This window comes from Camelus dromedarius, chromosome 30, assembly GCF_036321535.1.
Source record: "Camelus dromedarius isolate mCamDro1 chromosome 30, mCamDro1.pat, whole genome shotgun sequence".
Lineage (NCBI taxonomy): Eukaryota > Metazoa > Chordata > Mammalia > Artiodactyla > Camelidae > Camelus > Camelus dromedarius.
In genome coordinates, this window is record NC_087465.1 from 4,507,796 (window position 1) to 4,524,908 (window position 17,113).

At 49.5% G+C, this 17,113-nt stretch overlaps 1 protein-coding gene across 6 annotated transcripts in view; it reads left to right on the forward strand.

The window, feature by feature from the left end:
- Positions 1 to 7,416, forward strand: part of FAM110B (family with sequence similarity 110 member B) — a 116,149-nt gene extending 108,733 nt beyond the window's left edge. For all 6 annotated transcript variants that reach the window (XM_031441594.2, XM_064480827.1, XM_064480825.1 and 3 more), the window contains one exon: positions 4,591 to 7,416. In XM_031441594.2, the coding sequence (XP_031297454.2) occupies positions 4,924 to 6,057 (1,134 nt within the window). In that variant the 5' untranslated portion in view covers positions 4,591 to 4,923 and the 3' untranslated portion in view covers positions 6,058 to 7,416. The remainder of the gene's footprint in view (positions 1 to 4,590) is intronic.
- Positions 7,417 to 17,113: the final 9,697 nt, after the last annotated feature.

Here is a 17,113-nt window from a genome sequence, read left to right on the forward strand (position 1 = left end):
ATTAGTAGTCATCATATTTTTTTCAATCTTTTTTCCTAAATTGTCATGACTTTCTTGTTCCTTTCCATCTTACACATAACTGTTCAGTCAACATGTGCTAATCAGTTGATTCAGCGCAGCCTGTGAGTCAGTGAGCACCCTTAGATTTTGAGCGCCTTTCTCTTATGTTTGTAAAGAATTCAGAGGTTAACACTGTCATGCGAGACTACGTTCTTACTTTAATAAGAAGAATGTGTCTCTGTTCTTAAATGGGGAAAACCGAGACTGCAGTTAGGAGAGTGACCGCCAGGCTGGTTGGAATCTTACGCCTAAAGTCAGTAAGCACAGATGCTGTTACGAAAAACCAGAAAGCAGCTTGGGACAAGTGTGCCCATATTTTAAAGGCTTTCTGATCTGACGTGAGGAAGCCAGGAGAATCCATTCTCTGAGAGCTCTTCTAAGCTCCAAGGTAAATTTGCTGCTTCTGCTCCTTGCCTCCAAGAATGTTTGAGCTGCAGACATTTTCAGGCTCCCCAAATTGAACACGTCCATTTTCATAGGTGAGATCTAGACACTGAGATGTTAGGTGACTCCAAGGGGCATTAGTGACTCCCTCTTTGAAACAGTATCCCCACCTTTTTTTCCACCGTAACACACAAGAGAAGGGACCAGTTTTCACATACTTGTGAAACTTCTGCGGGTGAAAGCGGGCAGGTGTTCGGTCTCAGGGCCCTTGCTCTCGCAGCGGTGCTTTCTTCCTGCCTAAAATTCAAGAATCAATTAGGGATTAACTATTCTGTTTCTTTTTGCTTACTGGAAGCATGTGGCCCACGCTGTTTTCTATTATTGAATTTTAAAATCTCGAGAGATGACTCAGAGATCTGGGTTGGCTGCGTCAGCAGTGAAGGCCATTCCCCGTGGCAGCCCGTAGCCAGAGGCCCCCTCACACAGGCCACAGTCCCTGTTACCAGCCTGATCTCGGAGACGTGGAGGTACACGTTGCCTGGGTTACAGGAATTGGACTTGAAGCATTTTTCCCATGAACTGTGTGTACTGCAGCTCATTTTCTGTCCCTAACTGCCTCCGGGGTGGTAAACGCTCTTAGACCAGGGTACCTGGGTCCTGGTCTCTACCTAACTGCCCCTGTGAGCCGCGGGCGGATTTCAAATTAGAAGGATCCAGGCCATTTTGGTTTTAAAAGTTTTGAACTCTCTAGCATTGCTATTTCCTTGCCCCCAGAGCCCCAGACTCGTACTCACTTACGAGACAAGAAAGCTTGGCTGGCTTTCTCCACGCCAGCACCCAGGACGAACTCTGATGCTCGCTGGTCCAGGAGTGAGGTTCCTTCCATTTCCTTGAGTGCAAAGGCTGGACCAGCTGCCTGGGCGTCTCCCGGGATCTGGTGAGAAATGCAGCCTCGGGGGCCCACCCTGAACCTGCTGAGTCAGACTCTGGTCTGGAGCAGATCCCCAGGGGCACGGGCACGGAGAAGCATCGCGAGAACCAGTGGGAGCATGTCCTCTGTCCCCAGCTGACTCTCTGCCCCACCAGCCCTTCCGCATGGATAACATGACCCCCTCCAGCCCTGGTCCCCCAGTGGGAAGGAGACGGCTCCTCCCATGATGACCCCCAGGCCAGCTGCTGTTGGGTCCATGTCTGCCCTGACTCAGGGGGCCTTGGTTTTGCCAATTTTTTTTAAGCTCTCATGAAATTTTCAAATGGATATTAAATGGGGGTAGAATGTAGGCAAATGGTCTGTGAATGGACACTTCCCTCAGGCCTGTGCTCTCACTCCTTTGCGCTCAGTGGGGGACCAAGCGGGGCTGGATAATTCTTTCTGTTTATGAAACCCTGTACAGCTGAGATCTGATTTTCCTTCCGTGAAACAAGAAGAGGAATAGGAGCCCCTGGCTGCTCCCATCAGTGCCCGGGCACACCTGCGGGGCCTGTTGGTGTCAGGGGCCTAGGGCCAGGCCGCCATCAGCAGAGGGTCACGTGCCCGGTGTCCCCCAATGGTTATCCCATCTCTGGCATCACGATGTAGCTCCAGGCTTCCAGGTGTGTCACTTACCATTTGACTGGTCGTCGTGAACGTACGTGGTGTGCAGCTTATCTCAGCCAACACGGGTTAAACATCGAAAAGTAAGAGAGCAGGAGTTTAAGGGTGATGTCAAGATGGAGACGAGGAGCAGCCGATTCCGCCTGCGTTATCTTTGCAGAAGGTTCAGGTTGTTCGCAAAAACAGGTGGAAAACATCAAGGGTGCTGCGTGATTACCCGGGGGCCCCAGTCAGTTCCTCTAGCTTTTTCAGGGCTTTCGAGTTCTCTAAGAAGATGCTTTTCCCCTCTTCCAAAGAGTTTAAATGAAAACTTTTAAACTGTGACCATGGTCATTTCAAAACATCACCAGTGTGTTAAAAATGATTAGGGATATTGGGAATAACTGAGGAAACATGGCAGAGGGGTAGATACAAAAAGGAAATGAAGTGTAAATTGGTTACAAATAATTACTATTTTTCTGACAGAAGCATCTCATGCTGGTTTTGTGACTAACTGCTTCCTCAGGGCGTGGTGTGTGGGATGGGGGTGCCCGGGAGAGCCATCCTCAGAGGGAGAAGAGAGTGGGAGTCTTGTCCAGGCACCGCACGTCACAGATGAGAAGACACGGCCCTGGGAGAGGGCGCAGGGCTGCCTCCTGTCGCCCGCCGGGCCTTCTCCCCGCTGGCCGGAGGTGTGCTGTGGTCCTTGGGTACCAGGCTGGCGGGCAGAGATTGCAGTCCTGTCCTTCACTCTGTCCCTGAACCTTCTAGCAAGGTCCCCTCTGCGGACACATTTTGGAAGCTACAGAGGGAATCAGTGGAGATGTTGCACACGCTTGGGAGAAACATGGCCTGTCCTTGGGGCTCTCAGGTGCCCTGGGGGCTGCCCAGGGGTTTGTCTCCAAGCCCAGGCTCCTCTGCCCGCTCATCTCCCTGCTGTGTGGACCCAGGGTAGGAGAGGAGCAGGCTCTGAGGCTCTGCAGAGGACTCCACTTCTCCCCTGGCGTTGCATTCAGACTGTTCAAAGAAACAATCTCACTTAATCTTCATGAGAGGAGATGGTTTTTAAACTAAATTGAAGTATCATCATAGAACCACACAATTAAAGGAAATCATTGTGGACGAATTGCCTTGGGGCTTCTTAAATCTTACAAACGAAAATATTTTTATTAGAACAGATCCTTTTGCAGATTACCAAAACTGTCTCTAACAAAACAGGACGATGGGTGTGCTTAGAGATTAAGAGTTCTGAAAGATGATAAGGAAATCTACCAGGCTCCCCCCGCCTCCAAAGCGTGTTGTTAACAGGCTCTTGATTTTCCTACCACGAGAGCAAATGGTTTTATAGTCATACCACTTCATTTATTTTGTGAATTAGCTATTTGATGTGTCAGTTGAATATGTTAGTCTCTTAATACTCCTGATTATCACCAAAGATGCTGAAAAGGTCTTTAACCAGTGCCTTGGAATGCTGATGTATTATTTGTCAGTGTTCTCTGCCAGCGGTGACAGGCTAACGAGGAGTTGTTCAGAGGGCTGCGGGGATGGTACACTATATTATGCGCTAAGTAGAAAGACTCCCTAAAGATTTATTTTGGGAGTATTGATAAGACTTTCATTATAGTGGCTTTGGATGGGGGGTGGGGGGGGTCAAGTTGTTCAGAAAGCCATAAATAAGCCCCAGGAGTGCTTAACTATCATACAAGTTTTCTATAAAGTAACATTTATGTATGACTGACATCTTAAGATTTTGTTCTCAGTTTTCTAGGGGATTGGGGAAAATACATATCACAAACTTTTGATTTCTGCTCCTTGTGTGAAAAATTATGGGACATTTATAATCCAATTACCTATACAGTTGGTTAATCTGGAAGTGTTTCTAGGGGTTTAGGGGGTTTTGTTTGTATTTTGTTTTTTAGTTAAAAATAAGCTTGTATTTAATGGGATGAACGTCATACACATTCTTAATTTTCGGGAGAGTGTTGTCAAAGATACTGGTGGGCAAAAGTAAGAGGAACATGTTGACTCTCTAAAGATCTTTTCATCTTTCCTGCTATTTATTGCCCACCTTTCAGTTTCTGAAGAGTGAGGGGCTTGTGGAAGTGTTAGGAGAGACTGATGGTGAGAAGTCAGAAGTTTTGCTTCATGGCAAACGAGGCTGTCGCCTAAAGCAGAGAAGGGATTCTCAGGAACCCAGTGCACCGGGCTGTGGCAAACCCGCCTTTCTGCGCGCATCCAGTATTTCCTGGGTTCTGATATAAGTGATGCCAACTGGGCGTGATCGGGAGGCGGTTCTCCCCCAGAGGGGAGGCAGCCGGAGGAGCTGGCGCGTGGGAACCCTGCGCCTCCTCCTCCTCCTCCTCCGGAGCGCGGGCCTCCGAGCGCCGGGCGCGGGCGGGGCGCGGGGCGCGGGCGGCCGACCTCGGGCCGCCGCCGGGATCGCCTCCCACCGGGCGGGCGGCGGGGGCGCCCTCGGGCGGGGGCGGCGGGGCGGGGGCGCGCGGCTCCGCTGTTGCTACAGCCGTGATGTCACTCGCCCATCCTAACCCGCGGTTGGTTGTTGTGTGTTTCAGCTCTGCCTGCTGCAGCCGAACACAAAGACCTGGAGGAGACTCCCACCTCCTTCGGGGAGAAGAAAGGAGGCGGCGAAGCAGATTAAAGGAACTTGTGGCTGGTGGCCTTTCGGCGCGGGGCTGCCCGTCGGCGGGGGAAGTGGCTTCCAGCCCCGGGGCGGGTCATGAGCTGTGAGATGAGGCGCTGCTGCCGCCGCCGCCGCCGCAGCTGCTGACGCTCAGGTTCCGGGACCGTCCGCCGCCCTTTGTGCTCCACGCACATGTGTCTGTTCAGCGCATCCGGAGGCGCCCAGAAGAGCATCCACCACGGCCGCCGGGGAGAGACCGCCCGCCATGCCCACGGAGAGCCTACAGACAGGTAGCATGGTCAAGCCGGTCAGCCCCGCCGGCACCTTCACGTCGGCCGTGCCCCTGCGCATCCTCAACAAGGGGCCCGACTACTTTCGCCGGCAGGCCGAGCCCAACCCCAAAAGACTCAGCGCCGTGGAGAGGCTGGAGGCCGACAAGGCCAAGTACGTCAAGAGCCAGGAGGTCATCAACGCCAAGCAGGAGCCCGTGAAGCCGGCCGTGCTGGCCAAGCCCCCGGTGTGCCCGGCCGCCAAGCGCGCGCTCGGCAGCCCCACGCTCAAGGTGTTCGGCGGCGGCGCCAAGACGGAGGGCGGCGCGCAGCGGGAGAGCCTCAAGCTGGAGATCCTCAAGAACATCATCAACAGCTCCGAGGGCTCGAGCGCGGGCTCGGCGCACAAGCACGGCGCGCGGAACTGGCCGGCGCCGCGGGCCGACGCGGCCGAGCTGCACCGGCACTCCTTCGCCGAGTCGCTGCGGGTCTACCCGAGCACGCCGGGCCGCGGCAGCCCGCAGGAGGGCGGCTCGCACGTGGGCCGCCGGCTGCTCGAGCCGGCCGCCGACGCCTTCCTGCACGTGTCGCACAGCTCCTCGGACATCCGCAAGGTGACCAGCGTCAAGCCCCTGAAGGCGATCCCCTGCAGCAGCTCCGCCCCGCCCCTGCCGCCCAAGCCCAAGGTCGCTGCCCTCGCCGCCGCCGCCGCCGCCGGCGCCGGCAAGTCCCCCGAGGCCGAGGCGCTGGAGCCGGCCTGCGGGGTCAGCAGGAGACCCTCGCTCCAGCGGTCCAAGTCGGACTTGAGCGACAGGTACTTCCGCGTGGACGCCGACGTGGAGCGGTTCTTCAACTACTGCGGGCTGGACCCCGAAGAGCTGGAGAACCTGGGCATGGAGAACTTCGCCAGGGCCAACTCCGACATCATATCCCTCAACTTCCGCAGCGCCAGCATGATCAGCTCAGACTGTGAACAGTCTCAGGACAGTAACAGTGACCTTAGAAATGATGACAGTGCCAATGACCGGGTGCCCTACGGCATTTCTGCCATCGAGAGAAATGCCAGGATCATCAAATGGTTGTATAGCATCAAACAGGCTAGAGAATCCCAGAAGGTCTCCCACGTGTAAGATGAAAGGGCGCGCAGCGGAGGGAGGGGGGGTCTCTGTGCACCCGCAGTCGTGAAGGTTGTGAGGTCTCCTTGCAGTGTTGTGAGCTTCGCCGCTCTCTTTGTGTTGCTTGTTGTGCAATGTCTTTCAAGTTGCATGCCTGCCAACATGGGGCCTCACCTGGCTTCCACGTCCACCATCGCCGCAGAGCCTGGCTGAGCACACCGTCATCTGCCAGAAGTTTCCGGCCAGATGCTAATTAGGGCTTCAATCTTCAGCAGAACTGTTTACACGAAAACGGTATACAACTTAAATATTTATGTGGTCCTTTGTGTTTTTATATCCCGCGCTATTGTGTCTTAATTAAAAGTTTTATCAACTGGCTTTTAAGTTGAGAGTAGCATCTTTTTGAAATAAAAAGCCAATAATGCCAACCTGTGAGACCGAAAAGACGGGAAGATGAGGGGGCTCTGCTGCCCAGCGGAGATAGTGACTGACGGAGAGAGCCAGGCGAGGCTCTCAGAGGAAGAGAGCGATGTTAGCCATTTACCTGTTGAAGGTGTCTGGCCACTTAAGAGACGGCGGGGGCAACAATGCTACGTCAGTTTTGTGTCCTATTCGGTGTGTAAATGTGCGTGGTTCTGTGTAATCCTGACCCCAAGGAAAGACAATCAGAGGCCATGAAGGTGATTAAATCAGATTGGGTGTTGGGCGAGGCTGATAACTGTTCTTATTTGGGTTGATTCCGAAATTTCTCCTGTTAATCTCCTATTAATCTTTTAGGGTGGCAGGAATGGCCACCCTAAGGCTAAATCTGAATGTCTTTTTTTTTTAAGTTGGTTTTTTGGTCAAGAACTAATTCCAGGCGGATTCTCTTCCCTCCCTGTGTTGTTGTAGCTGGGAGAGGGCAGCCAGGCTGGGGCGGTGGGAGCCATCTGAAGATATGAACTCAAAGGGAGATACCAGTATCACTAGAGAGACTCCTATTCAAACGTCAGTACTTTTGGTAGCAAACCCATATCTGAGCAGCATGGCTGAGTCCCCGTGCATATGCTAACCCGTCAGGCTGTGGACCCTCATCACTGCTCTAGGAAACTGTAGAAACACCACTTCCTGTAGTCTTCCCACCCTGTGGTCTCTAGTTCTGCATATCAGCTTGTTCCCCCCACCCTAACCTGCCCCCCAGTCGGGATGTGGTAGGCAGGGGTCCACCTGCGCTGGTCGGCTTCATTGCCCTGTGGTCATGCCCCAGAGCTGTTGGCAGCACTGCCTTAGACATCAGCTCAAAGGACATTTTTTTATGGTGTAAATGCTGTAAGACTCTGTACATACTTCAGTTGTTATGAAATCTTTAAGGGGAAAAAAAAAAAGGCAAAGTTACTCTAATAAACAGCTCTGGTGCAGGCGCTAACGGTGGTGGTTTCTCTTTGTCCGCTCCTCTGCCCTCCACGGAAGTTCCACTTTGGACTGTGAGCTGAGTTTTGATGGTCTTGAAGAGACAGCACTTCATTAAGTTCTTTTCACCAGATCACAATTATTCTGAACAGCCGTGTTCTTCCTCGTCGCTAGAGCAGTGTGCTTTGTGCTAAAATAGTTTCACCGAGGTTCCGAAAATATGCTGCTGCTGCTTTACTCAGTTCACTCTTCCATTATTTTTTATCTTTTCTTAAACATATTCCACCTGGCTCTTCAGTTGTAAATACGTGTGAGTTCTTACAGTGGAGACATACCTTTAAAATGTATAGCCTTGTTCTTACTTGTACAAGTCCATTGTCGTTAACATTACGTGTATTCATACACCGGTCCGTTCCGTCATTCATTCTTCATTCCTCTTTTAAAAGTGCATTTGAAGAGTGATTCTCTTTTTCAGAGCCCCCTGTAGACACAGGACTGCTGTGGTCAACAGCACAGTGTCTGCCTTGAAGAACTTAGATTTTCACATTTATTTTAAGAGAAATGTCAGTCCCCTTAGTGGACCTGTCTTTTCTCTTATTATTAGGACATTGAGTATTCAACAGGTGTTCATTAAATCAAGTTACTTGCAGATTATTATTTCTTAAAAAGTTCCATATCACATGTAAAGGTAAAAGAAAGGATTATTTTAAAAGTAAGTTACAGAAACAAATGATACGATTCCACTATTACTGTTCACAGACATCTTCCTTCTGAAAACAAATCTGGTTCGACTCTCTACTAGTTCTGAATTTTTCTGGTTCTCTGCTTATTTTTAAGTTCAACTAGAACACCACTTCCCGGAAATTCTGCTGTGAGTGGTGATGACCCAGTGCATTCAAGATAATAGGACGAAAGTTTTACATATTTATATATACACACATACACGTTTTCTTCCCTTGCCGTTTGGGCAGAAATGTGGCTGTCTAAAATATTCATAGCTTAACATTTATACATCCGTCTACTTCTGGAGCTATTGAAACACTAAAGATCAATGTCATTTTCGTCAGGTAGCCAGTTTTGGAGGGAGAGGAGCACTGAGCTGAGTTACCGTCTCTGCCTGTGCTGTTTTAGTTATAGATCCTGTTTGAATCTTCCAACACTTCAAAACCACGTCTGACCTGTATTCCAACACAGCTACAAGCTGTCCCACTGCAGCTGGCCCACAGTACAGGGACTGGAGTTCGGTCTAATCTTCTGTGGCCTTATTTATACCATGGACGACTGTGAGGCTTTTGGTCCTGATGGAAGATGGGAGCTCATTATTTTCTTTTTGTTCTTGAAATTAGAGTTTCTATAAAGGATGATTTCAAACGCTTAATATTAAATTGTAAGAGCAAGACATTTCCCAGTCAGGTCCTTTTGCAAAATGCTCATCACTTTTTTAGCTCATGGCAGTATCGTGTGTGTGTGTGTGTGAGAGAGAGAGAGAGAGAGAGAGATGATACTGCTGGTATGAATACAGAGCTGTGGTACAGGTCAGCAGCCTTTCATTCCCCACCGTCATGCAGACCGCTGTATTCTAAGGCAGTCGTCCCACATCCACCCCCTCTTCCACTGCCTCAGTATAGGCTCACATCCAATCTTAATCTGTTGTTCCTAGAACTTTCTAACTGGAAGCTCCCTCTTCCCCCGGTCGGCCTCTTACATCCCACTTCGTGCCGAAGACATAACCAGCTCTGATCCCGTTACTCCTCCCTGTAAAAACATCCTCCAGCCTGAATGAGTTGCTGCGAGGATAAATCTTAACTTCTTAACAGAGGAAAGTCAGACATTCCCCTCTCAGACTCATCTTCTGTGTCCCCTTCAACCACCCAGCCTAGGTCTCCAGGCTCCAACCAAAGAGAAGTTTCCCAGAAGAAGTGGGGACTTTTTACTACTGCATCAGTGCCCTACTGCTGCATAACAAATGTCCCCAGCACTCAGCAGTTTAAGTCAGACATTTATTATCTCAGTGTCAATGGATCAGGCATCCTGGAGTGGCTTAGCTGGATGACTGTGGCTCAGGGTGTCATGTGAGGCTGCAGACAGGATGTCAACAAGGGCTGCGTCATCTGAAGGCCTGACCGACCAAGGAAAGTACTTCCAAGATGGCTCCTGGTGTCTACAAGAGTCCTCACACTATAGCCTCTGGCTTCCCCCAGGCGGAGTGACCCCGGAGAGCAGGGATCGAAGCCACATGCCTTTGGTGACCCCACATCCTAAGTCACACACCTTCACCCCCAAGCTCAGTTCATCAGGGGAGTGTCAGTACATGCAGCCCACACATGGAAAGGAGAGTGTGGCCCCAGCTTTTAAAGGAAGGAATACCAAGGAATTTATGGACATATCTCAGTATCACCACTACTGCTGGGCTTCGGTAGATCTTCGTTCTGTAAGAAATCCTTTCTTCTCCCTCCTTGGCCTCACAGACTCAACTATCAACCAGTGAGATTTTTTTAAGTTTCAGTGTCGCCTTTTCCCATTTGGTGATCATTTCTGTCTTTACCAGCATGGGCCCAGCCTTTGCCAGACTAAATGGGTGCCTTTGTGTGAATTTTTAGGTCATATACTTTCCTAAAAATGTTTTATTTTTTGCCTGGGGAGAGGGAGGAAACCTGTCCTAACAAACTCACAAAGCTCTGATGATTACGGTGCGAACAATGGCCCCAGAGTTGGGCAGAAGGCCACACAGAAGCCCAGAGCATACAGCAGATGTTTAATAAATGTTGCTGTGATATTTTGAACCTATCACATTTTAGTCCTGTGCTAGTTACACCATAAATACTGTCACATTGAAGCCAAGGTGGTAGTTACTGTCCCATTTTAGAAGTGAAGGACCTCAGTTCCATGGAGATTAAGCTGCTTAACCAAGACCCCAGAGGAAGTAAGTGACGGAATGGGACTTAAACTCAGTTCTGTGATCCCAGCTCTGCCCCTCCCTGCAGCCCAACTCAAGACAAGGCCAGGCAGAGAGAGTGTGTTGTACTTAAAAACCAAAGCGCCCTTAAATTCCTCTTGATAACTTTATCTGCCGCCTGTGTATACAAGCACATCTGAGTCAGATTTTCAGCAATCTCACTCTTACCCAAATGGTAACCAGTAAAAATTGGAAGAAGACGTCCACTGTTCCACCATAAGTAACTTACAGACCACTGAATTCAGAGAGACAAGGCTTAGATACCATTTTTTCAGTTTCGAGTATGCCGTTCTGAAACCCCACCCTTCCTTTTTTGATCAAGGACTTTTCGAAGGGCAGGCAGTAGAGGGAAAGTTCTGGCCACGGGTCAACAAGCAGGAAACTCGTTTTGATGATGTGGTGAATCAGCATCGCTCCCTGCTCCCACCGTCGGGGATGGATGTACATGGTGTGTCTTGACCAGAAGATGCACTGGGGCAGGAATAAACAGGTGGCGGGGTCTCCAGAGGCATGGCATAGATTCTTCACTCACAAAAGATGATGCATCTCACTGTGATTTTGCAGTGTCAGATCTGCCTTGTCTGCTTCGCCCTGGGAGATGCCTGAGCCTCCCACTGGCTCCCGTGCTGCCCGCCCCGACCTGCCAGGGGCCGGAGGCTCGGCGGCTGCACGTTTAGCTCTGGACAAGTCAGCCTCGTGGAGGGCTTCTCAGCTCACGCCCTGGCTGTGGAAGAACCCCAGCAGAAGGGAAGTCCAGAGGGAGAGGGGTCTCAGCAGCCCTCTGGAGCCCCTTTCTTCAGTAACAGAGACCCATCTGCCTGGAAGTTTGCCCGCACCCCCTCATCTGTAAAATGGCAGGAAAGCCAGCCGACACGCATGTTTTCCCGTGGCCCTGGGGCTTTGTGACAGCACTGAGAGCTGTTCCGGGGGGACATCAGGATGAGATGTGAGGAGTGAATGTTCAGGGAAGAGTGGGCCCCACTTGTCCTGCCAAGTAGGGGAGCGGGCGAGGCTGACGGGGGCCAAACACCTCACTGGAAGGGCTGCATGACCGGCGGCAGAGAGCACTCTAGTTGGGGAAAGAAGTGACGTCTGTAAAAGGATCCTTCTCTGAATGCGAGGAATCGGGCTGTCAGGAGCTGGCAGAGCTGAGCGTAAGCAGGCACACACCACGCACAACGGGTAACGATGACACAGGCTTCCACTAGTTGGACATTTCACTCCCTTCGCATTCACAAAACGACCATCAGTATGTCTTAGACGCGGTGCGAAGCCCGTTGTCACATTACTTCATGTTATTCTCACAAGAACCTTAGAAGCAAATTAGAATCCATTTTGACGATGAGCGATCCGAGGATAAAACAGCTTCTCAAAGGCACACGTCCAATAAGCGGGGAAAGTGAAATGCAAACCCGGGTAAATACAGCACATCCTCAGACTCACGCTGTAGTGGATTTTCAGCACCTAGCGTGGTAGGAGCCATTCCTGCTCCTTTGCAGTAAGCTGTGTTGCAGGATATTTCTCAGAAGCTTAAAGCATGATTGCGTGTGCTGCTTTGATTCTTCCATACAGTGAGTGTCTCAAAACTATTCATTATATTTGATCACGCTAGGACTGAAACTTCAGGGCTCCTCTGAGAGATATTAGTGATAACTGTCTCTCCCCCACTTATTTTATAGTGGAGGAAACAGATGCAGAGAAATGAGGTGGTGGGACTCAGCCCGGGTTGTAGCACAGTTAACTGGCAGATGGGGCCAGAACAGAGACCAGTGCCCTCCACCCTCTCTAAGGACCAGAGCCAGGGAGCAGCGGGACCACTGACAGCTTCATCATGCGACTTGATTAGTGTTCACTCTGTTATTCTTATGCGGTGTTCCTTATCTCAAAAACGATCAGATATTTAATGAAACTTCAATTAGAAGACTTTCTGTTGATATACATTAACTATTTTTCAATTAACCCTAGCAGATATAAAATACTTTTTAAAAATTAAGACATTTCTTTAAGGAAGTTATTGGCAATTCAGGAAATAATTACCACTATTTTAATATAATTGTAATGCCTCCACGTCCCTAGGTGTTGGGTGTTCTGCAAGAGCTTAGGAACAGTTTTCCCAAGCCTGATGCCTCTGCTTCCTGTATTCCTTGGGGTAGATGTTAACACTGTTTCCAGCAGGCATTTTCCTCTCCTTCTGGGCTCACCAGAAGATTGCATTTCAATGAACCAGGAATGGAAGCGACAAGTGTTATAGCTGGGAGGAAGCGCAGAAGAGCCAGTCCCAGATGTGCCATCTTATCTCCCTCAAACATGGCAGCCGACAAAATTCCAGAAAGCAGAGCTGCTCTTAGGATCCTGAACAAGGACAGTGGGGAACGTAGCCCTCCGCACCCAGCCCTGGGGATGAGCTTTGTTCTTGTAAGTCACTGAGAGTCTGAGGATCATTTTTTTCTGCAGCACAACCTGACTGTTGCCTCAGAGGAAGAGCAGCCCCAGTCTAGGCGTAGCAGCGTACACGTAAAGGACCACCGTGTTACTCCACCGTGTTAGAATCAAACAGCCAGGCTGAACACATTATTCCTCAAAGCGCACCCCCAAACACGTTTGAGTTCTTTGAGGTTCTCAGTACAAAGCAAATTCCTGAGCTCCACTCCGGGTCCAGGAATTTAACAAGTGCCCTCCAGAAGATTCTTAGACATGTTAAAATTCCAGTCTCTACTTTCACAGATAATTAATCTGCTTTCAATGCTGCTAACCGGAAAACTGGTGAAAATGTTACAGTTGCCAGATACTTGAAGATACTTTGGTTACATCTTAGAATCGTAGTTACAAGCGCTGGCCTTTCGGAGTCTAATTTTCAGACATGAAAAATACACTCCAGACCACCCGTCTGCTAGGACAGAGTCTGCAGGTCGGAGCCATGCTATAACCTCTGTCCGTTCCCACTGCCCCACCCTGCCCAGCTGCGTGGTCTTCCACCTGGACTGCGACCAGAGCCTCTGACTGGGTGACCCGCTGTGCTCTTCCTCCCTCACCTTCTTCCCATAAAGCAAGCAAAACTGACCCTTGAAAAAGTGATGTACAAAGTGTCATTGTGCTGCTGAAAACTTTTCTGTCGTTTTCCATTGCGGTTATGACAAAATTTAAAATGTGGTCCCTTGGCCAATGAGACCCTGCAGCTGTTTCCTCCTTACTCTCCAGGCTCTACTGGTTGGGGTCGGACAGGGAGGCACAACAAAAATCTAAGACTGCAGTCATGATTTTTATCTTGACTCCCTCATTGTCTCCAAGGTCAAGGAGGAGTCTCCCTGCCCCTCGCCCCTGGTGCTCCCCGTTCTCACACCCTCACTCCGTGTTTGTAGAACATCCACACGCATCTCACCCACTGCCCAAGGTCCAGGACCACGCCACTCTTCCTTAAAGGCCATTTCCCCCTGGACATTCCGTCTCCATGCTCATCATCTTAGATTCCTCTTCAGCGGTCATCCCCCCGGAAGGCCGCTCTGTGTAAAGCAGATCCCAAGTGTTCACCGCCATCCCTGCTCATTTCCTTCTTGGCACTTACACCACAATCTGAAATTCTCTCATTCATTAAGTTATTGTCTATCTTGGGCACTTTTTATCCCTTTTACCTATTTCAGTGCCTGGCACAGGGTTGGTGGATGATCTGTCTCTTTGGACGGAATGTATGAATCCCAGCCTAACTCCTCTGCTCACAAAAATCTAAGGCTGCAGACATGACTGTTAGCTTGGCACTCTCCTTTGTCCCAAAGGTCAAGGAGAAGCCTACATACCTTTTTCTTTGCCAAAAAAACAAAAGCTTACCCTTTGCGTGAAAATGCACACTCCAGGCAGTGCTACTGGGTACGAACCATTGAAGGTCTCCTGGCAGACTGTCTGCAAGACAGATCTGCTTCAGAAATGCCTAATGTCTTAGCCTTCAAATGTGCATCTGACCTGTCAACTGAGGGCTCACCATCTCATTCTCTGAAAATTCTGCTCACTGGGGAAGAGAAAAAAAAAAAAAGGCAAGCCATGCATGAATGCAACTGCCCCCTCAGCTGAATCACACTGTGTGGCTCGTAATTGAGAACATATGGAAGTTCAAGTGGGGAAAGGAAAACTGGGGGAGGGGAGAAGCCTCGCTGCCCCACCTCCGAAAACGTTTGGGTTCGCAGGTTTTGCCTTTACGTGTAAGTAGGTTGGACACTTTCAAGGATTTCTAAGCATCCTTAGTCTTTTCCGGTGGGTTCTTCTCTTGTCTCAGAGATGGAGCACAGCAGCCAGGTGAGTTACGTGTGTGCACCACAAGCTAGCTTCTGGTAGACAAGCCTCCAAGTGTTTCAGTCACATCCCTTTCCTCTATTGAGTCTTAGACTTGAACGTTTTAAGGACTTGAACCACTGAGCATTTTATTTTGGTGGGAAATGTTGAAACATCCATCTAGTAACTTCATGGGCACATGATTATGTCACTAAAGGCTCTTATTTTCTTCCAATGAGTTGACAGCTGCACAGGGTTTAGGAATGCAGGGCTAATGTCTGTGGCTGCAGGAAGATCACTCCACTTCGCCTGGACAAAGGCTTGATGTCTTTTGTCCACGTTTCAAATTTCCCCGAGCATCTCAGTGTCCAGGCATCCGACAGAAAACAAACCCAACTCCCCTAAAGACGCCTGGCTCTGAGCTTATGGATTTGCATCCATCTGCTGCGAATTCTCTGGTTGAAAGAATCTGTGAGTTGAGATTTGGACAGCATTGCAGGTTCCCAAGGTTTTGTTTTCAGCATTGAATTCACCACGTGATGCCTTTTAAATCCAGTTTAATAGTGGAAATGGATTTTTGTACCTTCTGCACTTAAACGATTATGTGTTCATATGCATGCACATGTTGGATTTCTTAAAGAATTTATTCCAGACAAGTGTGCTGAGGGTCACCTTACAGCACAGTTCTTTTTTAAATTAAAATCCTAGTGATTGGGGGTCTGTTCAGTGGGATCTGAAATGCTACGCAGACAGCGGGTAGTAAGGCTGCTTTCAAGCTGGAAAGGAAATATAGGCACCTTCTCTCCTTAGCAGTGAGCTGCTCTGAACCCTTCTTTCCTCGTGACTGAGTTGCTTTTCCACACATTCAGCTTTGGGGGAGAAGGAGAAATGGAGAGCAAACGCCTTGCCTATTAAGCAGACAGAACCACAGCTAATGCTGTGGATGTGGTTCCACTGGATAGTCCTCTTCCTGTCCCCGAACACCTGCCCGCCAGAAGGTAACCTCCCTGGAGACAGGCGCTTGTTTGCCCACTACGACCACTGCCTAGTCACCTGTCTGGTACGTACTGGGTGCGGGTGCCTAACGTTTGTTGAGTGAATATGTGGTAGAGAGAACCCAAGATCATTTTAGGAGTCTAATCCGAGGGGAGAGACCTGACGGGCTTAGCAGGCGGCTTCCCGTTGGCTGTGCCTGACCCTTCCCCGGGCTTCCCTCCCTCTGTGGTCTCCTCCGGTGCATTGCCCTTCTGTGAGTCCCTGGTCTGCACCAGGCACCACTCTAGGCTCCAGGCCTGTGGACACAGCAGGGAGCCCTCCAGACAAGCACCCACCGCAAGGAGCTCTGGTCCCCTTGGCAACACGACAAGCTGAGTAAGTCAGGCACTCAGAATGCCAGACAATGACACACGCTGAGGGAAAAAGAACAAAGCAGGGATGAGTGATAGGAGGTGGCCTTACTCAGGGCGGCGTCTGAGCAAAGACTGAAGGAGGCGAGGGAGGAACCCTGCAGAGATCTGGAGAAAGCAATCAGGCTGCAGACACGGCGATCACAGGGTGGGAGGCTGGCCCGTAGGGCTGAAGAGGAACGAAGAGGGATCAGGTAAGGCCTGTTAGCTACTTAGTGGGAAGGGCTAAGAAAGAAAAATGCTCTAGCAATCAAATGCCACTTAGAGGGAAGCCCAGGTTAGACAAACTTAAGCTGGTTCTCTGGGATCTTTATCGGAGCCTTTCATCTCCGAGAGGCAGTTTTAGTACAAACTGTTTCCTAAGTGTATGTGAGTCCAGAACCATTTTTTGGGCAACTCAGTTCTGTATAGATCACAGAAGGAAGTTGAGGGGCAGGAGGGGGAGTGGCAATGGGGGCTGACTCGAGAGCCACATTGTCACCGGTTGTGTCCCCAGCACATCCTAACCAGCCCGAGACATTCAAACATTCGAGAAAGAGGAGGAGGGCTGAAGGGACCTGCTGTGCCAGGCGACAGAAAGGACATCACAAAAACAGTACGTCTTCCTTGCACACAGGAAGGGGACTAAGCACACGCTGTCACTCAGTCCCGCTGCTCGTCACTGCCACTCGGCGCTGTGAGCTAGTCCCATTTTCATTTTGTTTCTTAATAGCATTTGTGTAACAGAAAAGCAAATAATACAGGATAATATAATTTCAAATAGACAGCTTTTTCAGACCTGTATAATAAAGTAATAACACATGTGTATAATTGTATGTACACATATATGTCTATATAGTGAATATATACTATATATAGTATAGTATATATGTTTACTTAAATGTACATGAATATATACATGCACGAATACATACTATACATATATGTATGTAACATATGTATACTATACATACACATATAACACATACCTATGCTATATGCACATATTGATGTACACACGTACTATAAATATGTGTATATGTTTATATATAATTAGTATATATAGTATATGTATACACTG